Source organism: Arvicola amphibius, chromosome 2 (assembly GCF_903992535.2).
Source record: "Arvicola amphibius chromosome 2, mArvAmp1.2, whole genome shotgun sequence".
NCBI classification, from domain to species: domain Eukaryota; kingdom Metazoa; phylum Chordata; class Mammalia; order Rodentia; family Cricetidae; genus Arvicola; species Arvicola amphibius.
In genome coordinates, this window is record NC_052048.2 from 62,405,567 (window position 1) to 62,432,659 (window position 27,093).

A 27,093-nucleotide genomic window follows, 5' to 3' on the forward strand; every position below is an offset into this window, starting at 1 on the left:
GAGAGCTTGGATTCAGGCATTCCACCCCTAGTTCAAATAAACAGCCCGAAGCCTGATGCCTAGCTCCGCTGCTGTCTACCTTCCCTGCTGGCCTCCTCAGCTCCCCTGTGGCCTGGAAGTCTCCTTTCTTTCCTGGGTTTCCTACCTCAAGGCTACTCCAAGCCGCCTTCTCGCAGGTGGTTCTTCCAGGCTTACCCCTTGGAATCCTGCCCTGTCTCTCCCTCATAGCTGCCTCCTCTCTCCTCCAGCACAGGCAGGCAGAGGCTGAGGGCGAGGGCTGGGAGTACGCCTCTCTCTTTGGCTGGAGGTTCCACCTGGAGTACCGCAAGACAGATGCCTTCCGCCGCCGCCGCTGGCGCCGCCGCATGGAGCCCCTGGAAAAGACCGGACCTGCAGCTGTGTTTGCCCTCGAGGGGGCCCTGGTACATTGGGTTGCATCTGGCTGGGCTTGGGTGGGGTGCAGCTCGCCTTTCCAAGGCTGATGTGGGACAGGCATGGAATCCCTAGGGTCATGGTTTCAGATGGAACGTTGGCCAGCCGTCCTGGCTTGGGTCCCTGTGGGGTGGCATGTGGGGAGAGTGAGCAGTATTCTAGGTGTCTTCCTAAAATAAGGCAGCGTCTTTCTCGATACTGGAAGACCCACTGCTTCTCTGAGTGTGAAGATGACCGTGGCCTGGGCCTCTGAGTGGCTCACCAGACAGCAAAGTCCAAGGACTTAGAGTTTCCGGCCAACATAGCCTGGCAGGGATGGGAGAAGTCTGGGACCCTGGCATATCCTTGATGGACACAGTTCTCCCTGGTGGGGGCTTTGACAGGGTTTGGGGGAGACATACCTGAGAAAGGGGAATCCTGGATGACTACTGCTCCCCCGTGTCATCTTCTATAGTTAGTAGCATTGGAGTCAAGAGCAGGGTGGTGAACCCCAGGGAGAGATGATGGCAATCGGAGCGGGGACATTTGGGGCTTGGCAGACAGCTTGTTCTCTGTTTTGATAGTCTAGAGACTTTTGGAGCTGGACCACCACTTCTGAAATACAGTCAGTTTTACGTATGCATTTTTTTTTGTGGGCGCTTTGGGGCGTGGACCTGGGAAGCAGGTCCTGTCAGCCTTTACACACAGGGTTGCCTGTGTCAATGTGTGTGTGCTTATCTGTGGGTCAAAGCAGCTGTGAGGTCTGCGAGAGTCTAGTGGGAGTGGGCCCAGGATGTGATGAATGGAAACGGAGAAGGTAGGAGCCAGTGGTGCCCCCTCCCAAGGCTGGCCAGAGAGATCCTTCATCTCAGGTAGTGCAGGGAGAAGAAACCCCCTGAAGGCCAGGTAACAGCCTGCAACAGGCTTGTAGAGAGAGCCTTCTATTCCTAAACAAAGCCCTTGAGGGAAGCAGTCATCCTGGGCTCTGGGCCACTAAACAGTTGTCAGCCAGGACAGGAGCAAGTGAGATAACTCTGTGGCTTTCAAGAAGCAGGGCTGTGTGTGGTTGTCTTTGTCCTGTGTTGGCCTGGTTTTGGCACTGGGCAGGGCTTAGGGAGGGTCCTGTGGCTGAGGCTGAAAGTTGGAGTGGAAGAACTTGAGGAAGGCCAGGCAAGCACTGAAGGGACCAATTCATTCCATTAGGCAGAGACTCAGGCTGGGGAGATGGCTCAGTGGGCAGAGTACAAGCCTGGGGCTATGAGTTCGATCCCTAGCTTCCACATGAAAAGATCTGGGTGTTGTGGTGGCATGTGTTTGTGCTCCCAGTATCGGGCAAGCAGAGGCAGGAGGATTCCTGGGGCTCTTTGACCAGCCAGCTTAGCCTAACCATGAAGACCCAGGTTCTAGTGAGAGATTGTCTCAGAAAACAATGTGAACACTGCAGAGAGACTCCACTCATATGGGCTGATGATCAAGGGGGCTTTGGGTCTCACTCGGCTGAAAAGTGCTCTGGAGGGGAAGCAGGTGGCAGGTGGCAGGAAACTGAGGTCTTCAGGGCATCCCTGAGACTCGTTCCTCTGCCTCAGCCTCGTCCCATGCTTGTTTGCTCCTTGGCAGCAATGATGGTGGCAGAAGACATGCCACATCCTGACAGTCACAGCACCCTGCTGGACAAAGGCATGCTGCCTTTCCCCCATATGGACAGTCCGGAGTGGCTCAACTCCAGGAAGGAAATGGTTCCAGCTGGTCATGTGTGCCTGTGCCAGTTCCTGTACCTGGGGTGAGGGGTGGAAAGCTTTGAATGACCACACTTGGGTTCTGTGATTGACAGCACCACTAGGTTTGAGAGAGGAACTTCTGAAAAGGAAAAGAAACTGGAAATAGTGGTAAGCAGAGAGTTCTGGAGGGCAGATCCAGGCCTCTTCTCAGTGGGTACCAGGGAGCCGAGGGCACGGTTGAGCAGAGGCCAGGCTCTGGCTGGAGCAGGGCTTGGGGATCATGAATAAAGCAGCTTTGGGGAGTAACTGAGAGAGATAACCTCCCATCAGAAAATCCAGGCCTAAGGCTACCACGTGGGGCAGGAGCCGTGGGACCAAGGTGATATTTGTATTGGCAGAGGGACACACAGGGGCGGGGGGTGTCAAAGGCTCAGCAGTGTAGATGGGAAGTCTGACATTTGATGTAGTTGTGTGAGGAAAGTGGACCTAGTGGCAGTCTGCTGGGTGGCCATGATGTGAGATTCCCCTCTGTGTGCTGTGAATATCATTGGTTAATAAAGGAACTGCTTTGGGCCTATAGCAGAGCTTTAGGGGAACAGAGCTAGGTGGGGAAAACTAAGCTGAATGCTGGGAGAGAGGAGGTGGAGTCAGAGAGACATCTGTCTGCCCGAGACAGACCGATGTGCTGAAACTTTGCTGGTAGGTCCCCACCTCGTGGTGATGCACACATTATAGGAGATGGGATAAATTAATATGTAAGAGTTAGCCAATAAGAAGCTAGAGCTAATGGGCCAAACAGTGATTTAATTAATATAGTATCTGTGTAGTTATTTCGGGTCTGGGCGGGCAGGAACACACTAGCGGTCCTCTTACAACACGGCCAGGACAGGGAAGCAGAAAGAGTTGGGGTGGAGTGTCAGCTGGGAGGGGCGGGACACATGGTTAGAGGTGCCCAGACACATGGCCAAAGACAGGTACTAGAGCAGGGTGGGACTTGGAGAAGGAAGGCAAGCAAGGAAGGCTAGGAGATATGGGCCAAGATTTTCCTTGTAAAGACTGGGAGAATGGGACATGGTGGTGATGATATTTCCAAGAAGCAGAGACATTGACTAGTTTGTTGTTAGTGGGAGAGCGTGTCATGCGGGTTCACTGATGTCAAATGTCAGGTTGACAGGCATGGGAGGGTTGATGAATTTTTTGATTCACTTGTGATTAGTAGTTTTTTAGATGTTATTTATTTATTATGTATACAATGCTCTGCTTGCATGCATGCCTGCAGGCCAGAAGAGGGCACCAGATCTCATTATAGATGATTATGAGCCACCATGTGGTTGCTGGGAATTGAACTCAAGACCTCTGGAAGAGCAGCTGATGCTCTTAACCACTGAGCCATCTCTCCAGCTCCCATTTGTGATTAGTTTATGATACATGGAAGGAACTGCCTCAGGAAGTCCTCTGCATCCCTGGGGAACACGACTGACAGAGTATCTGAGGGAGAAAGTCTGTGAGTGCTTGGGTGGATCCCCCAGAGTTCTGCAGTGTCCTTAGGAGTTCAGTTTCTGAGCAGAGCTCTTATCCTTTTGGATAGTAACTGCACCACTGAGTATATGGAATCCTCCAGCCCCAGCACTGAGAGACACGTGAACCCACACCATACCCCTTTTCTTCTACAGTCAGCTTCACCCGCTTCCAGCATGGCCAAGGGATGGACTGGGTTTCCATCTCTGAGCTTATTGGCTTTTCCCTGGAACATGCTGGTGTCTTAGCCCAGGGACTGGGACTCATGCTCGCTCTGTATCACAGGATAGGTTATCGGGTGTTCTGTTACCAGGACCACACTGCTGCTCTTGGTGTCTGCTAATGTCTGACCTGCACCTTGTGTACATGTGATGGGCTTCCCAGGTGATCTGGCTCTTCCTTCTGCCTCCCACGCCTCTGGGACTCTGTTACATCACTCGTGGAAGAGACCACATCTTAGCATCACTGGAAGGATTAGCAGTGACTGTGCTGGCTAATGAGCAGAGAAGTCAGCTAAGGACCTGTGACAAAGCTGACTCTGAGGCCGTGTCTGGGTGGGGCTCAAGAATCTCTGCCCTTAACGAGGTCCTAGGTAATGAGCTGCTATTGCTGCTTGCTACTGGCTCCGTTGAGTATGGAGGGCAGAAGATAGAGTGCATTGGCCTCCATCTAGATGTTTTTCCCGAGAGACGCTGGGTGTATGGCATGGATGGGGACAAGATAAGATAGCTCGTTCTGCCCTTTTGTGGGTCTGATGCTAGAGGCTTGGTCCTCTGGGACTTAGGGTTGGAAGAGAGAGTTTCGTGTGTGACTGCAAATAACCCGCTGCCTTCTATATCTTTGCTGTTCTATAGTTATTCCAGAGTGGCCATGCTGAGGGGGAGGGCGCTGGGAGGAGGCTATAGAGAGACCTTGAAAGAGCCAGGGAATGTCTGTGGGTGGGGCTGAAGGAACCTCCTGGGAATCTGAGGGGTTCGAATGTCTGGGCCCCAGGACTAGGCCTGGTTATGCCTTGCCTCCTGCCACCCCTCCCCTGGCCTGCCAGCACCCTCTGGAAATCGTCTCCTTGGAAGGCAGGCCCTGTCTGCTCGTTAGCACCAGCAGCAGGGGCCAAGCCTGGCTCCCTCCTCAGAGCGGGAGGCCCTGGCTCAGTCTGCTAAGCGTCTGCTGTCTCCATCCCGCGCATTATTTTATTTTCGTATTATTCTTTTTCCAGCTAATATCCTGGCATTCCCAAAGACACCGGGTTTCATAATCTTCCTGGCGTTCCCAGGGAGCTGGGAATCGGAGTACAAAGCCACTATTATAGCGAGTTCCATCAGCCTCCTCCTTACCCCACACCCCTTGCTGCCGCCACAGCCACCACCACCCGGCTCCCACCCAGTCACCCCCTCCTGACGCCACCAGCCTCTCTGGGAACTCTGGTGACGGCTGCTGGGGATGAGCTCACGGAATCTGTACTGTCACCCTTGCCCCGGGCCTGCCCTCCAGGCACGAGGATTTTCCAAACCCTGCCTCTGCACTTGGCCTTGCTAGAGGGGCAAGGCTTCCCGGGCTGCAGAGGCAGCCTGGCTGAGAGGGAGAGAAGGAGGGAATGAGGAAGGGATGGAAGAAGGAAGGGAGGAAGGGAGGAGACAGGCCTGAAGCATGTGCTGGCGGCCTTGGTGCCTTCTAGAGCTGAGAAAGACTTCCACGTTCAAAGGTGCTTGTGAGCCTTGGAGCTGCAGGAGCCTTGGGAAGTTAGATCTCTCTCTCTCTCTCTCTCTCTCTCTCTCTCTCTCTCTCTCTCTCTCTCTCTCTCTCTCTCTTCTGCCCTTTGGCAGATCTAATGCTTGCTGATGCTTCTGTATATGTATCTGTGTGATGGTTAAGTTATGGTGTCAGGCCTCTGGCATTATCTACTCCTTTAGAGCATCCAAGTTCCCAAGAGAGAATTACTAAATCCTTTTAACCATCAAACAGATAGGTTTACATGTTGCCCTGTATCCCACAGCCATCCTGGGGGACTGGATGCTGACATTAGCCCATCTTACAGCTGAGACAACTGAGGTGCCGCACATGGCTCTTTAAATTCTTTTCTGAAGTAACCAGAAAAAGAAAAAGCAGTTTCTGTTGTATCCGATGATGCAGCTATGGGGTAGCGATGTCACCGTCACCACAGATAGTTCTTTGAGCTCTGAAGTGCTACTGCAGAAGAAATAGTCTGTCCTAGAACCTACTTAGGGTATACAGTTGCCCTCCCCTCTCTCCTCAGGCGCTTTCTGACTCTTGGCCAGGTCACCAACTTCTCACCAACTACTCCTTCCACCCTCTCTTTGACTAGGGCAGAGCGTCTCTCCTGCCACACCCAGGGCTCTTTAGGGGTGGCCTTAGGGAGAGAAAATGTGAAGTGTCAGGAGGCTGGCTCTTGGCTAACATCCTTGGTTATCCTTGCTCCTGGCATTTCAGACAGGCAGTCAGTTCCTCAGGGCATCCAGATGTGATGAATGCGTCTCTCCACCCAGGGAAGCTGCTACCCAGGAAGCCTACAATAGGCTAGCTGAGACCAAGTAGTAAGAACCCTTAGAGACAGGTGTCACCACCCTGGACCATTGTCAATGAAGGGCAGTTATGAGTTGGAAGGACTGGAGAGGGCGGTCAAGGAGAGGACAGTGTTGATGTGAAGTAACTCAAATCCTGAGCTGGCCAGAAATGAGGTCCCACATGGCTTGGCCAGGGTGGGTCATCTCTGGACCTGGATGAAGTCATACTGTGTGCCAGGTACCCCAGCCCAGTTCTCAGATCTGTTCCCCCTGAGCAAGGCATCCTTCAGAGAGTTGCCTCCTGGGTAGCTATGATCCTTGGCTGGGGGAGGCTGAGTTATCAGAGGGCCACTCTGTATCTGTCCCCAGGTTCCTTTCTTGAGACAGGGATTCGTGTATTCCAAACTGGTCTTGATCTCACTATGTGGCCTAGGATGCCCCTGAGCTTCTGATATAACCCACCTCCCTGATGCTGGAATTACAGGTGTGCACTGTCCCTTATGGTTTTACACAGTGCCGGAGATTGAAGTGCCAGGGCCTTGTGCATGCGAGGCTAGCACTCCTCCGATTGAGTCCCATCCCCAGATCCTGCTTATTCACCTGAAATAAGAACTTGTTCCCTACCTGGCATTGTGCTGTCTGGGGCTTGAGGGCTGGCACCCCACTCAAACAAAGATCTCCCTATCCCTCCTGTTCTCCTGCTAGAGAGGACAGTTTGACTATGTCCTATAATGTGTGTATCTGTCTTGCTCCAACCTGGGTTTTAAGATGTTGAGGTCCTAAGTGAGTGTACCTGCACAGTTGGAGCCCTTAAGTATGACATCACACTTGAGGGCCTAGATTCCTCCATCCCTAATGTTTTTTTTCTAAAATATAGCTTGGGACATTATTACCAGTCATTCTAAGAAACAAGGCATGAAGAATCAAGGCACTTCCAGACAAAGTGGGACAGACACTTGTTGAAATTCTTGAGGCAGCTGGCATAGGAAAGAACTTGTGCTGGATGTCTCTGCAGGGAGGACACTTGGTCCAAATCAGCCACACGTGGCACTGTGCACTCTCCACGTTGCCTGGTGCCTTCCCAGCTCCGTGGGGCGCTCAGGCAGTAGTTTTGCAAAGACTTTAGTAAAGACTTTAGCAGCTGATTCCAAACCCTTCTTCCAGCTGCAAATTAAATGGGGTTGCACCCTCGCCTGCTATTCTACTTAAGACCTGGTTGAGAAGGGAGGTCTCCAGTCTACTCCCTCTTATAAAGGCCTTTCATGCCTTGGTCTGGCCTGCTGTCTTGCGTGTGGGGCTTCTGTATAAGTGGTGGCAGCTAGGGAAATGCTCTGAGTCCTGTGTTTGACTTCTTCTGCCCTCAGCTGGCACTCAGCCATCGTTAGCCACTTCAGCACTTTGGTGCTCTGAACTCTGGTGGCTTCTGGAAGAGAGACACTGGCCTTGTTAGAGAGTCCACCGTTTAACGGCATGGAAGAGACAAACTGTCTTGGAATTGTCACTGTCAGATGGGGAAGATAATGACACAGCAAAAGCAATAACCTCCCTTCTCAGAGCAGGGTTAACACATTGTGGGCCACAGACCAAATCTAACCCCCGGCCTGCTTTGACAAACCTCCGTTGTCACTTCTGGATGGCCTGCCACTATGTTGTTCCTTAACGAGCCTTGTATCTGTGACAGAGCCTGTGTAGTCCTCAGTGGTACAGGTACGGACGCCACAGCTGCTGTGGATGTTCCTCGTGTCCTGTGCTAAGATACACGCCACAGCTACCTGTGGCCACCAACTCTGTTTATAGATGGGAGGCAAGCTCCGTTAGGAACCCATTTCGCAGAGAACTTGTTTTGCTTGAACTGTCTTCAAATGCAAACCAAGGAAGACTGTCTCACATCACCGTGTTACTTCGCTGTCCCTGCAGAGCTGAGGATGAGGAGAGGGTGAAGATGGTGATAATCCAGAGGGTTGTCGGAGGGTTGTGCTGGCCAGTGCTCAGCTGCCAGCTCTCCAGAAAAAGCCACGCCAGGCTTCCCAGTTCAGGCTTAGAGCACGTGCTGATTTCTACAGGGGAAGTTCCCAGATGTGTGTGGGTTTTATTTTTTTGTTTCTTTGGTCTTTTTAATCAGTCTCATAATAACTCAGGCTGCCCTAGAACTCTTGCTCCCTTGTGCCCCTGGCTCCCAAGTGCCAGGGTTATAGGCATGTACCACCACCTCTGTTTTGAAATATCAGTTTCTCGAGTTGTAAATGTAGAGAGTTTCTCCTGTCTTTTAACTGCCTCGCAAAGTCCTGAATCTGTAATCAACTCTGGGCAGTGGAACAACTCCCGCCCTTGCCACCCTGGGGTCTCTGGTCCTATTTGCATGAATGGAGGAGTGGGCGATGCTCAGTTCCTGTTAGTAGGATCCTTCCCAGGGGACCAGGCTCTTTTTGCTTCTGCCTCCTGTCCTGTGGTGGGAGTGGTCTTCCCTGGAAGGAGGAAGATGGCCACTGGTGGTAAGCTACACCTCTCTGCTTGACCTGGCCAATACAGGGAAGATTGCTGGGGTCTCTCTGACGGTCCCAAGAAGCCCCAAGGCCTTGCCAATTCCTCCAGGCAGCCATGGTGTTGCATCTGGGGCAATGTCCCAGCCTTCTCAGCTTGTGGTCGCTCTGCCTCTAGCTTCCCTGGCTTTCCCCTCTCACCGCCCCACAGGGGTGCTGACAGAGTTCTCCAGGAAGCTCTCTCATGGCTCCTTTTGGAGGCTGGAGCAGCCAGCCTTCCTGGTGGGTGGTGTGTCACTCTGAAGGGACCTCAAGCATGCTGTTGAGCCTTTTCTGGGTCTCCCTCTCATCTGGATAAGGCAGGGGATCCCTTTTGTAGGCATTTCCCCCAGAATCTGCCTGCTTCCTTTTGGTTGAAGGCCTTGGAGGTTAGCCCTGGGCAGGCCCAACAAGGCTTGGCTTTTTCTCGAGGGACATTTGGGGCACTCCATGCATCTCTGAGGCCCAGTTTCTCCTTCTTACCGCCTCAGGCTCCTCCAGGGATCCATGGCCTCCTGCCGGGCAGCAGTGGGTTGGAGGCCGCCCAGTCCCCCCCAGAGGGAGCCATAGGATCCCGTACACAGCTTGCCCTAGGACACAGTGTGTGGCCACAGACGGCATGGCTGCCAGCCCCAGCCTGGGAGTCTCCACATGAGCTACGGAGTGAAGAATGTGGCTGTGGGAAACCCAATGCCCTCGGCCAACAGGGCTGGGCAGGAGTGGGTGAGAGAGGCGAACAGGTAGAGACCCCAGCAGGGGCATCCAATGGAGCCTGGCTGTTTACAGGACCCCACTAAGCACCCCCTCCCCAATTTTCCTCAGCTGAGCCCTTCTTTGATGATGCCACCTCTGATTACTCAGTACCTATTCCAGGAAGCCTTTTCCAAAGGGGCACCCCCAAAGTCCCCCATGCCCTTCCCTCATAGAGAGCAGCCTATTGGTTAAAAGGGGACCCTGAGGGGGGGGGGGTTCCTTCTGTGGCAGTCAGACCATGGACTCCTGAAGTGAGGGGAACACTGTTAGCCACACAAGTCACTACCTCCTGCCTGGGATTTTGGTCCCCGAACTGTCCATATTGCCCAAGGCAAGGACTTGCTGGGGTTCCCCTCACTGGAGCCTCCCCAGGGCCAGGTAGAGGGCTGAGGACGTGGGATAGAAAGGTCGTGTGTGCCTTGCCTGCTGCCCTTCAGAAGACAACTGGCGGGCAGGGAACTGCTCAAGGCAGACAGTCAAGAGGTGCCCATGCTTCTGCAATGACTAAAACAGAGGGAGAGCTTAAGAGGATAGGGAGGATAGGATGCGCTGAGTGGGAGGGACGGGCAGTGCAAAGGGCCTGTGGCGGAAGGAAGAAGATGTGCAAGGCCTTTAAGAAAACTAGAGGTGAAGGAGTGGAGATTTGGGTGAGGAATTGCTTCACATAGGCCTGGAGAAGTGACAGACACACTGAATGCCAGGTACCCACTGATGGCTGTGGGTACGTTATCCATTTAATTTTTTTTTTTTACCCAATGTTTCTACGTGAGGGGTACTACCCCTCCATTGGGCGACATATAACAGTGTCTGGAGACATTTTGGCAATCATAACTGAGTGGTACTGATACCCCGCCAGGTGACTAGGGATGTTTCAAACATGCCTGTGACACCAGAGGCCTCACTGCTGGGAACAACCCAGTGCAGAGTGGTAGCAAAACCAAGGTTAAACTCCCTGCATTTCTCACAGATGAGAGTGAGGATCGCAGGAACTCGCCATTGCCCGCGCCAGCTGCCTTTCCGCAATCTACTCTGGGAACTCCAGGCACAGGGCTGGTCTGCCTGTCTTACTGTAATTGCGCATGGTCTAGGCATGGTTCTCCGTGAACATCATCACCTAGAACACAGAGCTTTGCTCTGGTTTCTGTCCTCTGACTTGAAAGTTCCCGGGATCCAGCTCTGGGAATGGTCCCTGGATTTGGGTCCTGTGAGGTGATGGTGGCCTCCTGTCACACGCAGCCTCAGATGGTGTCTGTTTGAGCTCCTTCCCTCAGTGTAACCCTGAGAATGGCTTCAGCGCCAGTCTTCCGTCTGGAGAAGCGTGCTTTTCAGGAGAGGGCCTGGTTAGAACCACCGGCTCAGTGAATGTCCCTGGGCCTCTTTGTGCCAAGCACCGTTGGAGGTGCTTGGTCATTATGGTACCTAGAGCCCATACTGACCTTCGATACAGAATATCGAGGTCTGTGAGATCCTTTTAGGGTGCGTGAGGATGCCGTGAGGGTGTTGTTTCAGACTGAATGTTCCTGGCCCCTTTGAGTGGTATCTGCTTCAGTGGTGTCTGTGTGGTAAGAGAGCGGTCTCAGAGTGTCCCTGCTTTTTTAACATGAGTGGGGTGCTAGTGTCGGGATGTCAGCACTCTAAAGTCTCAATTCAGTGCCTGCTAAAGTCCAGTAGGGAGGGCTGCTTTCCCCTCTGTTCCCAAACATTGATGGGATCTGTTTAGGGGGATGGCCAGACCCCTGGCAGGGCCAGTGGCCATGTAAAGACACTGACCAGTCCTCTCCTATATTGAATGAGGTAACCAAGACACAAATATTTCTCCCTCTCTCTCTCTCTCTCTCTCTCTCTCTCTCTCTCTCTCTCTCTCTCTCTCTCTCTCTCTCTCTCTCTCTCTCTGTCTCTCTGTGGCTGCCCAGCAGGTGGGTCAGAGCCAGGCTAGGCTCTAGGTTGCCCCTTTGCCTGGCTCCAGGAATGTATCTGCTCTGCCTCCCAAAGTGCTTTCCCCCATTAATGCCCAAGCCCTGAGACAGGAGAAGGTGGAAGGTAGGACCACAGTGGTCCCAGATCAGATGGGGATGGCTGGGGCCCTAGGGACCATGGGGGGCAGGAGGCAGGACAGGTCAGGGAACCCAGGTCCCATGTAGGACACTACAAGAGGAATTCTCATAGGCCCTGAGCCAGGCCTGGGATACTTGGCCCAGTGCCTGTGTAAGTCCTAGAGAGGAGAATACCTCTTCTGATCTCAGGCTGCAGGCCCAGTGCTTGCATACAGACCCGAACAGTGCAGCCAGAGGCTCAGAGAGAGGTGCTATGAAGGGGGTGGGAGTGGAGGCACAAAGTGTGTGTATGCTCACTCAGCAAACAGTGATGCACTGTGGGTCCTGTGAGGTGGGCCACTTCCACACCTGCATGTGCTCACCCAGTACCCTGCCTGCTTGTAGGACACCTGTGTGTGGCTAGGCTGAGGACAAGGGGCTCAAGTCCTGTACTGTCCATCCCCAGAAAAGCTTGCTCCCTGCTCCCCACTCGGCAGTGGTAGGAGCATCAAGGTGTGTGTGTGTGTGTGTGTGTGTGTGTGTGTGTGTGTGTGGTGTGTGTGGTATGTGTGTAGTGTGTGTGATGTGTGTGATGTGTGTAATGTGTGTGTGTGTGGTGTGTGGTGTGTGTGATGTGTGTGTGTGATGTGTGGTGTGTGTGTGTGTGTATGTGTGTGTGTGTGTATGTGTATAATCCAGAAATCAACCTCAGGAGTGTTCCTCAGGAGCCACCTACCTTGTTTTTAAAGAGTTTCTCACTGGCCTAGGACTTGCAATTAGTCTAGGCTTCCTGTCTCTGCCTCCCAGCACTAGGGTCACAGATGTGGAGCACCACATCTGGTGTTTTTACGTGGGTTCTAATGATCAAATTTACATCTTCATGTGTGTGAGCAAGCACCGTACTGACTGAACCTCTCCTGGAATAATTCTGAACGAATGGACCATATATATACATATATATACGTATATGTGTATATATATGTATATGTATGTGTGTATATATATATATATATATATATATATATATATATATATATATATATGAACACCACCCCCAGCCCAGCTCCACACTGCACAGCCTCTGACATCCATCCCCACAGCCTATGCCATACTTCCTTGGGACAGTGACTTGCTAACTTTCTCTGAACACAAACAGTGTGCCAGGTGGGGTCCTAAGAACTACTCGTCTATCTTTAACAGGCACAGCAACTTTCTGAGCTGAGCACTGTATAATCATCTCTGATCTACAAAAATTGATTCGGAGGAGTTAAGCAACTTGTCTGAAGTCACGGGGACAGTTAGTGACAGGCAGCATTAGAACTTAGGTGATCCAGTTTTAGAGCCATGTTAAAACTGTGACCAAAGGACTCGGAGGGCTGCCACTGTACTCTCCCTATCTGCCGGGGAGGTGCCCAGTGGTGAGATTCGGAGCCCATGCAGCTGCAGGAGGGCCTCGATGCTTATCCTGGAGTCAGAGAGGAGCATGTTCCTCCTGAACGAGTGGCGTGGGCCCTCTGCAAGGACAGGACAGGGGAAGACCTTGTCCTAAGAATAGTGAATGACCTGACTGAAGCCCAGGCCTGGGTTGGGGACAGCAAGCCTTGGTGTTGGGTGCAAGAGATGGGGCAAATCGCTTGGTCTGACTCTCAGGCATAACCCTCTAGAGGATTTACACCAGAGCTGCTTCTGCTTTGGAGGTCTGTGTGTGCAGAGGAGGAGGACTGGCATCCAGGGGTTGCCGGGAGCAGGAATCCAGGGTCAATTTTCTGCTGTGCCCTGATAAGCCTTGTGTCCCCAGGGCGGCATGGTGGATGACCGGAGTGAGGATTCCATGTCTGTTTCTACCTTGAGCTTTGGCGTTAACAGACCCACGATCTCCTGCATCTTTGACTGTAAGTTACAGTTGGTGGCGTCTGAGTGTGTACACATGACTTCACACTTGGAGTGGAGTTCCATAGTCAGGAGTGTATATATTGAGGCTCTATAGGACCGACTGTGTGCTTCCAGGCCAGTCAGGTCTTTTGGTATGTGTGCCTGTGTACATGTGGGCATTCGCATCTGAGTGCTGGAGATGGGATGTGTGCAATCAGGTCACTCTCACCGTGAGTTTGGCCTCCCTCTCCCTCCTCTGCTGTTTCTCTTCCTGGGACTGGATAGGCTCAGAGGATGCAAGCTGCCACCTCTGGGCTAGAATCCTGACTGGAAGAGGCTCGCTCTGCATGCCTTTCCGTTTCCATATACAGCCAGAGTGTGCTGACCTTCCTGGGGCAGATCCTCTTCTTTCTGTAGCTCCAGTCCTTAGCAACCCTATTGATCACATGGCATCTCTGCTTTCTCCTGAGCGAAGATGGGAATCGCTACCATCTGCGTTGCTACCTGTACCAGGCCCGAGACCTGCCAGCCATGGACAAAGACTCCTTCTCAGGTAGGTGGTAAAAGGGGAGGAGCCGGAACTCCCAGTGGGAGGGCTCAAAGTGTGCGCTGTGGCTAGCAGGATCCTTGAGTGGCTGACTTCAGTGAGATTTGGAAACTGTTCCCAGGTCCTGATGATTCCTCCTCTTCAGGGCAGCCACCTCTCATGTGAGACCTCAGCTGAAATGACTTGCCTGATTGTCCCTTCCTTCCCAGGAGCCATTCTTTGTTGGATCTCTAGTGAGGTCTTTCTCTATGTAGGACACTCTGTGTGGACCCAGCTCCCTGAGGCCCCTGCCTTCCCAGACCCAGCTCCTTGAGGCCCCTGCCTTCCAAGACCCAGCTCCCTGAAACCCCTGCCTTCCCAGACCCAGCTCCCTGAGGCCCCTGCCTTCCCAGACCCAGCTCCTACATTGCCTGCCTGGCCTGGGGTTCTTTATGGAAGAGTTGGCTATACAGTTTCATGCATCTTTGCTTCAGAAACACACTTATCCAGGTCCCTCAGTTTCCCACCCTCCTTGTTCCCTTCCACACGGCCCCAAGCATAACCGGACTTCTTCCTTGTTTTGAAGCATAGGCCGTGACAGATGAACCTGCCGTATTTGCCCCATCAGGCAAAGCTTTGAGGTGTGGTGACTGTGGCTTCTCCAGGTTCATCTTCGCTTGCGCCCATTACCCATGAGCCCCAGCCCCGCCAGCTTTGATCCACAATTGCAAGCCTCCTGCATGTGCCTGACCTTTGCATTTAATGCCTTCTCAGCCTAGAATGAATGCATTTCTTCCTCAAGTTCAACTTCAGGACCCAGATCACATGTCCTCTGGCTCCCCCAATGCTTGGCACCTCCCTGGTACATTTCTCGGTGTCCCTGCCCACTGTGGGGCTCAGTTGTGGTCTTTCTGCGGTAGTCCTTCCCACCAGCTGGGTGCTCACACAATGAGGTGTCCAGTTTTCCCTCGGAATCTTCAGCACTGGACATCTGAAGAGCAGACATTTATGGAGCAGCTCTGTGTACCAGCCAGGTGTCCCACCTCTTTATTTTATAGGTAAAGAAATAGAGACTCAGGAGGGTTCCCTAAATTGCTTGAGCTGAAATAGCTGACAGGTGACAGAGTTGAGAATTAAGTCCAAAGTGGTTCCCTCACAAGTACCTACCTACGGTTAAGGAGGATGGGGTTCCGTGTGAGTGGCCTTCTGGTCACAGAATGGCTGCACAGCTTTTAGTAACCTGCCAGTTCTTCTAAGCCCAAGCTCTCTTTCCATCACAGAAGCTGTGTTCCTATCCAGGTTCCTGTGCTCTCAGTGACCTGCCCCCCAGCCCCACTCAGCTAAGCACCCGCACCTGGAGTACCTCCCTCCTGGGCTTTGGGGGCAAGTCCTGAGAGAGCCCTTTGCACATTGACATTGGCAGGCTGGGGGCAGTTAGACATCTACAGTGGCTGCGTCTAGGACTTTGACGTTGGAGCTGGCACTGAGGACTATAGAAATGGACTGAGCCTCAGCCCAGTCTTTTTCCTTTTAGCGGCGTGGTGCATGGGTGAGGGTAGAAGGCTGTTTGTCTTCTGTGAACTGAGCTGGTTAAGGACCCCAAAGGTAGCCTGGGCAGCTGGAGCTCAGCGTGTGGATCATGCAGCAGGGTCAGCAGGCGCTGGTCTGGGAGATGTCATACTTTCCACCCAGATAAACATCCCTTGAGCTTTGAGGGCGCTGCCCAGGGCTTCCTCAGAGGCCACGGGCTTCTGAATGAAAGGCCCGATTGAGCAGCAGCTGGGAAGGAAAACAGCAGCCAACACGGGGGAACCTATAAAACTCGGAGTGTTTATTTTCACTCCCAAACCCTAAACCAAAGCGATTTCTCCCCGGGAACTGACCCTGGGGTGGCTGGCTGCTCAAGACTGTGCCCGGCCACTGGCTGCCATAGCCGAGGAGCCTGGTCTTTGAAGCTGGAATGTCTGAGGCCAGGGGAGGGTCCAGCTATGACTGCTACTGCTAGGGTCATGCAGTCCTCTGCTGCCCACCGTGTTCCCACTGATAGCCTGTGGATGTGGAGTTTGGAGAAGATACTTGTAGGAGGCTACTGTTCGGTGACCTGAGGACTGTACCTCAGTGGGGCTTGCCCATGTGGCCACATCTGCTCTCTAGACCCAATGGAAGGTGTCTGTGGTATATACTTGAGTCAAATGTGTGCAGCAGAGGTCAGGCAGAGAGTATAAGATGCAGCCAATACCAGTTGTCTTCTCTGGTATTGGTGTGAGCTTTGCTCTGAGCTAAGAGTCGTGACTCCCAAGGACTAAGAGACATCACTTGCCATCAGCTGTGTTCCTGGCTCCTTCTGCCTGACCCTTCAAAGTGGCAGCATCATGCCATCTCCCAACACAGTCCAAGCACACATCTTCCTAGTTCTATGTACACGAAGGTGATTGAAGGGTAGAAGCTATCTGCCTTGTCCCATCCCCACTGAGAACTGCTTCTGTATTGGATGGAGCTGTGGTTCTGCTGACACCTGCCATTCTGTATACAGAGGATCTTTGGGAAGTACTGTCTTACAGCCTTTCAGGAACAAAGGTATGTTTATTATTTAGACTCATTTTTTTTTTGGCCTCACAGGTCAGTGGGCTCCAAGGTGTATTCGTTGGCTAACCCGGTCAAGGAGAGATGGCAGACAGGCCAGACACTACACAATTTAGTGACTCAGGAGGTGAAGGGTCTACTTATGATGTCCCACATTCCTCTGCTGGCTTGTGGTCCACTGAAGTTGAAACGATGTGTCTCTGAGAGATGTTCCTGCTAGGATGGGTCGCAGTGAGGTCTGCTGAGCCTCAGCTCACCTGTGCTGCAGTGATCCCCAGATTTGGGTGTCACTGGGGATTTCCTGCTCTCAGGCTTCTGATGTCTCTATGCTACTTGGCCCTCCTCTTCTAATCTAGGCTTTCTATTCAGGTTGGCTCTGGTGGTGGCGGGAGTGGGGGATGGGGCGGCATCCACCCATCAGGCATGGGAAGGGGTTTTCCAGACTGCATCAGAGGCTTGTGAAACGCTTCACTTAGAAAGGGTTCCTGGGAAAGAGACTGGGGAACGGGTCCCAGCTTTACGATGCACAGCGGCTGTCTAACCTGCTTCAGCGCTCCTTAATGCCTTCCCAAGAACTGGAAGCGTGCATGAGTTGGGACTGAAGCCAGATTTCTCAGCACCAGTCAAGGGCCCTTTGGTATCTGTCCACCATCCCTTCTACTGTCGCGCTCTGGCTCTGGTACTGCCTTCTGCCTCTCACTCAGGTCAGTTGCTTAACCTGTGCACGGCTGGCATCTGGGCACACCTTGCTCTTTTTAGTGTTTTTTGTTTTGTTTTGTTTTGTTTTTTCTTGGATTAGGCTAGGAGAATCTAACTGGGAACCTTTGGGAACCTGACTGGATGCAGCCAGGTGAGACCAGCCCCTGCTTACTTGTGTCACTGTGGCTTTTAACTTGGGTAGTGACCATCCTCACCCAGGGGTCTCACTGAAGAGATTGGCTGGAGTCTCCTTCATCTCTGCATCCCCAGCACTGAGCTACCCTTCCGCACAGTGAGCAGTCAGTACAGGAGTACTGCACGAGCCATGTGTTACCAGAGCCCCTGCAGTGATACCTTTGCACCTAGAGCCTTTGGCTAATTTGAATGATGCCCAAGAATATGAGGAAAGCATTAAAAACAATTTTATGTTTTCAGACATTCTGCCCAACTGCTTTCTGAAGGGTCACTAAGTAGCTTCCAATAGGAAAGAACACTTATTTTGCCACTGCCTGCCAATGCTGGGTTTGATAATTTTGAACTTTTTTTTTCTAAATTTTGATTTCATTTATTTTTTTAAATTTTATTTTATTTTGTGGTAGGGATTCATGTTGCTCAGGCTGGTGTGGAACTCACTATGTAGCTAAAGATGACCTTGAACTCCTGACTCCTTCAGCTCCCGAGTGCTAGGGTTTTAGGCAGCACATTGGCCTTTTTCTTGACTTTGTAGTCATGGTATTGCTGTGGCCCAGTTTGAACGTGCGTTGTTTTGATTTCCTTTCTTATGGGAATGGCACAGAGTACTAGACTAGGAGTCCGGCCAGCCTCAGCCTCCTGGGATCTCAGGCTAGTGTTCCTGGGTCCAGCTTTTTCTTTGGCGGTTGCATTCCGGAGGGGTACTACCATAAGTCATAGCCTCTAGTCTGGCTGATTAATGGGGACACAAGTGTCATCTGGAGCCCCAGGAAGGTCCGGGCAGCAGGGTTGGCCCAGCACTATACAGAAAATGTCCTGGGGCTTGGTGACAGGTCCCTGGCTCTCTTTTGAGGGAACCTGGTGGCATCCCCAAGTGGTCTGTGCCTCTCAAAAGCAGTTTGTGGTCCTCAGAGAGCTCTGTCCAAACATGCCCTGTTGGCGGTTGCTTTAGCTGTTTGGGTCTTGCAGCCCTCAGGCTAGCTGGACTCTGGACATGGTGATCTGACCCTTCCCTCCCCCCTGACCTGCAAACCCTCGCTCTTTGCTTCCCTGACAGAGGATGTGTCTGTGAGTCCATCTGGCCACCTTGCTGCTGCTTATGTCTTTTGCAGGGATGGGGGTGGGGAGATGGGCGGGAGTGGTTGTGGAGGCTGGGCCCTGGGCACACAGTAGCCCAGTGTCTGAGGCCCAAGGCCTCCAGGCCTGTTCTTTACAATGCTTTTGTTGTCCTCTTTCCTCCCATGGGTGGGTGGGGTGCATGCGTGTGGGTCTGGGTGAGTTTTGTTTGTAAGCTGCCCCTCTCTGTCCCCCAGCGCTGAGCTCATTGCCTGGGCTGCTGGAGCTGCTGGAAAGAGCCAGCCTGCTCGGAGGCCTGCGTGGGGGGTGCTGCCAACACCAATACAACGTGCATGGCCGCTACAATGTGCAATTGTGACCTTTGTGTAAACGCGGTCGGTCTGGGGCCCGCACGCTTATAAAAATAAAGCATTGGGAAGCACAGGGGGGTGGGAACAAAAGAGGCTTTTTCGCTGGCTCTCTAATATGGTTTTATTTATCGGAACGCGCCCTCCTTCCCTTACTGGAACTGGGAGAGGTTCTCTGCCGAGCTTGGAGCTGATGGTATCACAGCCAGACGGTTTCATTAAATGCACAGACGCCGCCAGGCCTTGCCAGGGGCAGAAGGAAGAGGGCTCGGGGCCAGCCTGCCAGGGCCTGTGCATGGATGTGGAGTCCCATGCCAGGGAGGCACTCCCCTGGGGAGTCTCTCTCTCTGTTAAGGGCATCCCGTTGCCCTCTTCCAACCACAGAGTCAGGTTCAAAGCCAGTATCACAGGGATGCCCTCCACGACTCCCCAACTGCACCCCAGTTCCTGAACTAGCAGGCATGACTCAAGTTCGGTGCCCATCAGCTAACCTGGTATGGTTCTGCCACAGGTGCCTAGGGCTGCCGACTGTGAGGCAGATGCCCTCACACTCTTGAGTGACAGTCACAATGTTGAAGCTCGCTGTCTCCCTTAAGTGGAAGTCCTACTCTTAGCTCACCTTCCCACCTCTTCTATAGTCACTTTGTGCCAACCACGCTCTCTGTCACTTCCTGTGCGGGGGTCTCGGTTTGTCTCATGGTCTCCTTATGGTAAGAAACCTGGCCTGATTCCCTGTCTCCCCATCCTGACCTGCAATTGCTTGGATGGCTCTATACCGTTTGAGGCCACTGGAGCTCTCTTGGGTCACACGGGAAGTTAATGGCTGTGTTGGGGCTGGCCTGGGGTTTGACATTTGGGATAGAGCCGGGGCTGAAGCTGTCAGCTGTGTTAAGGCCCTGTGCTTGGTCTTCTCAAACAGCCGGCTCCAGCTGCCAGCTTCCTGCATCCCACCTCTCCTGTCCATGTGCTCTAAGCGCCGTCATTTGGAAGGACCAGGACCCCACACCTAAACTGCTGTGCTCTTGGGGGAAAATAGAAAACCCACCCTCCAGCACTTTGCTCCTCTCCCAAACCATGCATGTCCATTCCTATGGCCTCACACTGGTGTCCCAAAGAGTCCCACAATGTCACCTGGAGCTTGCTAGAAAGTCAGGGACCCTACTCTGCTACATCAGATGTGCAAGAGAACCGTGAAAACATTCTAGGTGACTCCATGGTAACTCTACATTTGGGGACCACTGATCTGGAATCTGCTCTAATTATACCAACTTGCCTTTGGACAAGGCAGAGAAAAGGACTGGCTGGGTCCCAGGCTAATGGGGCTGGCAGGCTGCACAGTAATTTTGGGCCAGCGAGGAGCTCACACTGTGCAGTGCCTAACAGCTCTTGGCCCTGCGTCCACCTGAGGCCGAGCCACCTCTGCCTGTACTAGTACAGGAGCCTCATAGCTGGTTCATCCTATTGCTTGTATGTCTCCTGCCTGGTCTTTATGTGACAACGGGGGCGGGGCGGGGGTATGAGCTGCTGAAGAAAGGTGCTGGCCATGTCCTGCTGATGCTCTCAAGGCGCGTAGGACCTAATGCCTGTGCCCTACTCCCCTCATCCTCCAAGAATCCAGACCTACCATGAACACACTTCCTGCCCTTTGCCCTTATTCTTCCAGGCTCTCATTCAAATTGTCATCCGTTTGGGCAGAGAGTTGACATTTTGCTTCAGTCGTGCCCCCCAACTCCTAATGTCTGGTCCCTAGGGTGGCATGTAGAAAGCACTCAGGAAATCCTTGTTGTAGAAATGAATGGGCCACACAGGCACCCACTTTTTCTAGCACACCTCTGTCAGATAGGAGTGAAGAAAGGGAAGGTCTAAAGTTCCAAGCCAAGGTCAGGCTCTATCTTCAAGTGGCTATAGCTGGCCTCGGAGATGGTATCTGGCCTGAATGTTGTTATTCCAGAGTGGCAGCCACAACCATGCTCTGGCTTTGTGGCCCTGTGACTCCCGAACTATCAGTCAAATCCTGTGTCCTTCCTCCCCCACCCCACACAGATCCCTATGCCATCGTCTCCTTCCTGCACCAGAGCCAGAAGACGGTGGTGGAGAAAAACACCTTGAACCCCACCTGGGATCAAACCCTCATCTTCTATGAGATCGAGATCTTTGGTGAGCCAGCCAGTGTCGCCGAGTATCCGCCCAGCATTGTGGTGGAGCTGTATGACCACGACACCTACGTGAGTGTGATGACGTGCTGCTTCTCTCTGTTGCCCGTTTCCCTGGGAAAAGCCGGGCCCCACTTAGCGACTTCTCCCCAACGCTTGGGTTGGCGGCTGCCCTCCTCACTGCTCACTGAAATGATTTCGAGGAGTTAAAATGGGCCATGCCCCTTGGCAGACATGGCTAATCAAACTGTGGGAGGGAAGCAGCTCCAGAAAGAGCACAGAGTTGTGGATCAGGGTCTGGCTTTTCTCCAGGTCTACCTTGTCCCTTCTCACCACAGTTTTTAATCAAACACTTTCTGTACTGGGTTGAGTGACCCACCTCTTGCCTGAGGTTTGCTGTCTAGGTGGGAACTGAGATGCCCAGCATGTGAAGAACCCTCTAGATGAGACAGAGTGTCTGGGGTACCATACGGCCCTGTGGTACAGGCAGGGCCTTTCCACCGGTGCTGTCCAACAGAATATCCTGTGCCGATGCTATGCTTTCTGGCTGTGCTCTCTTGGAGGGGAGCCACCAGCCTCATGTGGGGACACTTGAAGGGCACTTGTACTAATGGAGAAAATGAGTTTTAAATTCAAGTAACTGCAACAGGGTGTATTGTGCATGCGACATAATTGGTGGAGAGCTTGCTTAGCGTGCACAAAGCCCCGGATTTGATCCCTGGCACTGTATAAACTGGGCATCCAGGCACAGTGGTACATGTATGTAATCCCAGCATTTGAGAGGTAGAGGCAGGAGGATCTGGAGTTCAAGGTCCTCCCTGGCTACATATCAAGTTTGAGGCCATTCTGGGGTACCTTAGACCTTGCCTACAAACAAAACAAATCAAAACAAAACACCACCCACAAAAATCTGAAGGTGACTTATGTTCCAGTACCACACAATACTGTGCAAAATATCAGGAGAAGCTGGGGTGAAGACAAAAATCCTGAAACAAATGTGGGAGGGGAACATAGAAGGACATTCTAGCAAATATTGGGGCTGGTGGAGGATGAAGAGAAAGAATGAGGCCGGGCAGCTGGGGATAGGGGTCAGAAGTAAGGGAGGCCATGTGGTTGCACACAAAGAAAACTAGGTAGAGAGATCAGGTCTGGGTGGGTGCAGCGGCAAGGAGGAGGGGTCAGAAGCTATTTCTAGTAAGAGTTGCCACGACTACACGTCAGAAGTCCTGAGAAGGTGTGGCAGCCAGGGGTGGGAGGTGATGCTCTGTAAGGTGCCCACCGGAAGATGACAGATGCTGGCAGTGGGTAGCACGGGTCTGGTTTGGGGATGCTGACCTGGGAGCTCTAGAGGAGGCTGAGCTTAAGGCGGGGAGCAACAGGATAGAGCGTCATTGGGCCACGAAGGGAAAGAGAGCAGGTCCTGGTGCCTGTGAGGCAGGGGAGAAGGGCTACGGGGGCTGGGAGGTACAGATGGGTACAAGGCAAACTGTAGGTTCCCAGACTGGGCCAGAGCTCTTTGGAGGCCTGCTCGCCCACACCCAGCCACGGTAACTCCTTCTAGAAATGTCTCCTAAACTGTGCCTCTCCCTCAATCTCACTGCCGCTCCCTACTCAGGCCGTGTCCTCTTTGACCTGTCCTTGGCTGGTCAGCCAGAAACTCTCTTTCAGAAGAATCTTCTGGAAATGTAGCTGCAAGCTGCCCCTCTCATGCTTGCCAGGCTAAAAGGGAAGGGAGAACGATGGTCTGTCCTGGGGTAGTGGTTGCTCCAGGGACACTGGAGTTGTGCCTATTGGGAAACTGCCAGCCTTGTCCCCTACAGAACGCAGCAGCTGAGGGGTCACGCTTGGCCCTGAGGAGCCCCAGACCCTTCCCACTGCTGTGCCTACTGTCCACTCTGAGTGACAATTCTGGGTTGTCACTCACAAATGTGGTTTGTGTGCTGGTGCTGGTAGCCATTCCAGGGTGGCTCATAGAGATGTTGAGGCCTTCCTGTAGTATAGTGTGAGAACAGCCAGGGCTGGCTTCCCGTTCCTCTCCTGGGTAAAGGCTGAGACTTGTGATGCCCACATCACCATCTGACTGAGACCTGGCTCTGCTGACTGCCCCAGGAGCTATGGGTAGTCTGTCTGCTGTGACTGAGGTGGGAGAAGGTGGGCATGGAGGGAGGTACTCTGGGAAGAACTGGTGTTCAATCACTGAGGAGAGGTGGAACCCGTCATGTGGGCAGTAGGAGTTAGGAAGGATGCCAGGTTCAAGACTTAGGAGTTAAAGACATCGTTTTAGTAAGACTCACCTTGAGAAGCGAGGTCACCTGAAAAAATGGGGACATTCAGGGTGAAGCAGTTAAGTGATATGAGAGTCAAACAAGGGTGTTAAGGAAGTGTAGGCAGACTGTTTCTCATGGCTCTCTGATGGGCTCAGGGACGGATTAAACAAAGGCATGGGGAATACTAGTTGGACATACAGAAGAACTTCCACAACCGCTGTGGGAATTCCACCCTAGTGCAGTGAAGCTGCTTGCATCTTGTTCCCCCAAGAGGGCCGTGCTCGCCATTCCATGCTAGAGGCTGCCCTGACTTCTGGGGTCCTCTTTAGCCCTGGAGGTCGGATGCAGGCCTAGTCTGGGGCGGGAGGCACTGACTCTTCTTTCTCTACACTGGTCTAGGGTGCTGACGAATTCATGGGCCGCTGTATCTGTCAGCCCAGCCTGGAACGGATGCCCCGACTGGCCTGGTTCCCGTTGACCAGAGGCAGCCAGCCTGCAGGCGAGCTGCTGGCAGCGTTCGAGCTGATCCAGAGAGAGAAGGTAAGGCTGGCCACTATCCAGGCCTGGGAGGCCCAGCTGGGGTGCAGGCCAAGGGTGGCGGGGCTGTCCACATGCTGAACTCAGTAGGAACTGGGATGTCTCCCCTGAAGTCAGCCCTCCTACTGACACCCACACGACACACCGTTTCTCATCTCTAAGTCAGGACACAATCCACTTGAGAACAGAATGTCGGCTTCTGGGTGACTAAATCCCCTGGCGGCAGCAGTTTCCCCAGGTCATTCCCTGTCATGGTTTCCAGGAGCCTGGGTAGCTGGGGCAAGGGGCCTCAAGTGTGGTGAATACCCACAGACACTGGGGGCTGGCTGTGCCATGCCTGACTCTGGACCTTGCAACCAGGACCCTACTGTTAGGTACCAAGCTGTTTTGAGTGCTGCCCCAAGCTTGCCGTGCTTCTGCGGCAGCTCTGGGTAAGGTGTCTGGAGGACACAGCCTACCACCCCTTTGACTTGGAACAGCTTGTATCCATGGTCTGTCTGCTACTTGATGAAGTCTGTGGGTGTTGGCCCAGGGTGGCAATGAAGGGGTCTGGGATGGGTGAGGAGCAGGTGAACAATACCCTCTTTTCTCTACCCTAGCCAGCAATCCATCATATTCCTGGCTTTGAGGTAAGTTTTGCTTGTGTGTTTCTCTCCAGTCTCCCAATCTTTGCAGACCCCCTCTAGGCTTGGGGGGGCAGCTAGCAGGTCCCACCTCATCCTCCATGAGGACCCAGGATTCAGGCAGAAGATGACTCAGTAGTGGCCTCAGGGTAGATGACCAGGGGCTGACAGTCTCGTCTTACTCAGTGGCTCCATAACCTCAAGAACAGGTATCACCTGCCTGGAGATGGCTGAGCATCGAGTTCCAAACTGCAGAGATCCCAGAGCCGCCCTTCTGGGGCTCTGGGATGGGCTGAGTATTACCCTCACTAGAGTGGGTTTGACATTTATGGGAGTGCAGGTTTGACCACAGCCTCTGGGCGTGCAATCCAGGCTCAGGGTCTTGTAGTACTGCCTAAGGCCTTTAACTTGTGGCTCAGGCTGACGATCAGAAAGTGTGTTTGGGAGCAGCCCAGTATTGTTTGAAATGCCAATTTCTGGGTCTGCTGCCATCTAGGCAAGCTCTGAGGGTGGAGGCCCAGCATCCCATACCCCACCCAACCATGTGAAGCTTCTGATGCCTAGGGAGTTTCAAAATGCCAGCTATCCCATTCCTCCCATGTGATCCCTTCCTCACCTCTGTTGGCAGTGTCCCCTCGATCCTCTGCCTCCTTTATCTGGAGGTCCCAGTAGAAAACCTGTGTTGAACCTCAGGCTTATTTTCTTCCTTGTTCCATTTTAGCAAGCTCAGCTGGAGCTGCTTGGGCTGTTGGTACACATAGGGTCTGATGGTTGTAACCCCACAAGCCCTTCCCACACCCTTTGCTTCTCCTCGCCCCCTCCTGCCAGCCTCCCCCTACCCCCGCTTGTCCTGTCAGAGCTGGGGCGCTCAGCTCCGCTAGTCCTGGGGATTCTATATGAATTTTCATGGCTGCCCAAGTCTAGAATACAGTTCTACAGCTTTGCTTGAGGCCCGACTTCTCCCGGGGGCTGCTACATAGGGTCCCAGGTCCCTTCTACTGCCTGTCCGATGTTCTCCCTCCTGCGACTTATGGAGAGGAACAGACTCTCTCAGTCCATTGTCCCTTCTTCACATGGGAGCACCTGAAGGGTGTGGTGAAGGAGCTGCCATGCTCACCCTTGGTGGGAGGGCTTTCTGTGGGTACCATCTTGGTCACAGCCATTGCTTCTGGTTACTAATGGAGACCCTTTGCTTTCCCGGTTCTCGCCCTGTCTCCCGGATGTGGACCATCCTAGATGCACGAAACGTCAAGTATACTGGATGAGGTGAGCTGGACTCAAGGGTGGGGGAGCTGGTAGACCTGGAGGTGGGGAGGTAAAGGTTAGCTTCCAAGCTCCTGTCACAGGGTGACCAGGCTAGATTTTAGTCCTTGTGCTCAGAGTGCAACCACGGCTGCCTGGGGTACGGGCTGTGAGGTCATTCTAGCCCCAGGGGCTTGATGCCCTCTTAGTAGTCCAGATGTATACAGATCACTTGAATAGCAATACTGAGTTTTGGCTGGTTGAGTACCAGATGGCATATTTTTAGACATAAAAATTGGGCAGCTGCCAGAGTAGCCAAGGAAACCTTTCTGGTGGTGGAAGCAGTGTAAGGACTTTGACAAAGCACTCAAGAAGGTGGGAGGCACATGTCTTTGGTCCAAGGAGCCTAGGTGCAGGGTGAAGAAGGATGGGGAGGAGCGCTCTGGGCAGAGGCTGAGCAGGGAAAAGCCATCCGTGTCCTCCACCAGGGAGTCAGGGACTCCCTGGGCTGGGTTGAGAGCGGATACCACTTGACATTTTCGGTGCAATTTGGACTTGAAGTGCAGGATCAATCAGGATGTGGGATTGTAGCCCGCCTCCCTTCCCTCACTTCCTTTCACTCCCAGGCAGAGGTGGGGGCCTGCCAGCTGCTGGCCCTCTTCGCGCCTGACAGGCGGCCTCCTGCTTCTGGCGGCCATGCAGAGAGACTGCCGATTTGGAAGGCAACGTAGAACCCTAGCCAAAACCCACAGCCTGTGCTGAAGAGAACCCAGCCTAGGGATGAGTTATGACAGACTCCGAATCCTTCATGACCGGATGTGTCATATGGAATAGCGAGGGCTCGGACTCAGGGCGAGGATGCGGCTGTGGCCTGGCTACCATGAAGCAAATCAAAACTGCAGCTTGGGGCCAGACCCTGAAGGGTTGAGCATCAGGGCTGGCCAGGCCCCCTGCTGAGGCTTCCTGTGGTCAACAGCGCCAGAGGACAGCAATCCTTAGGAGTTTTCTGGATACAGGCGGGGCCAGCCCAGCAGGTTCAAAGGGTTCAAGGCCCAGGGAGGTGACCCATCCTATAAGATGACCTTGTGATGCCCCTTATCCCAGAGGGTACCAGTGTAACCCTTGGCCCTTAGTTCAGCACATTTTCCCTGACTGAAGGCTGAGTGTCCTGCCAAGAACTTGGGACTTACTCAGTTTTAAGGCTCCCCAGAGGTTGAGAGGAGGCAGGTCATTCTCCTTGCTGTTCTGCTCCTGCGGAAAGCCTGTTGACCCAGCAGAGGATTTTCTGACTTTTCTGTGTGGTGGCCCACGACCTGCTTATGCTCCCTGTTAACTTCTCCCAACCTCCCAGTCCAATCGCCCTGCACATTGTGCTCACTCCCCAGGGAGCCTGGGAGCACAGCAGGAGCGAGGGTATAAGGTAGAAAGCGCTCTTATGCAAGGCGCCTGCACCGTACAGCCGGGTGTTAGAAGAGAGACCGGGGAGGAGGCCTTTGAGACA

At 53.2% G+C, this 27,093-nt stretch overlaps 1 protein-coding gene across 7 annotated transcripts in view; it reads left to right on the forward strand.

Moving 5' to 3' along the window:
* Positions 1 to 27,093, forward strand: part of Dysf (dysferlin) — a 201,247-nt gene that overhangs the window by 108,028 nt on the left and 66,126 nt on the right. For all 7 annotated transcript variants that reach the window (XM_038318221.1, XM_038318219.1, XM_038318223.1 and 4 more), the window contains 7 exons: positions 249 to 422; positions 13,273 to 13,366; positions 13,822 to 13,899; positions 20,814 to 20,995; positions 23,590 to 23,730; positions 24,327 to 24,356; positions 25,587 to 25,616. In XM_038318221.1, the coding sequence (XP_038174149.1) occupies positions 249 to 422; positions 13,273 to 13,366; positions 13,822 to 13,899; positions 20,814 to 20,995; positions 23,590 to 23,730; positions 24,327 to 24,356; positions 25,587 to 25,616 (729 nt within the window). The remainder of the gene's footprint in view (positions 1 to 248; positions 423 to 13,272; positions 13,367 to 13,821; positions 13,900 to 20,813; positions 20,996 to 23,589; positions 23,731 to 24,326; positions 24,357 to 25,586; positions 25,617 to 27,093) is intronic.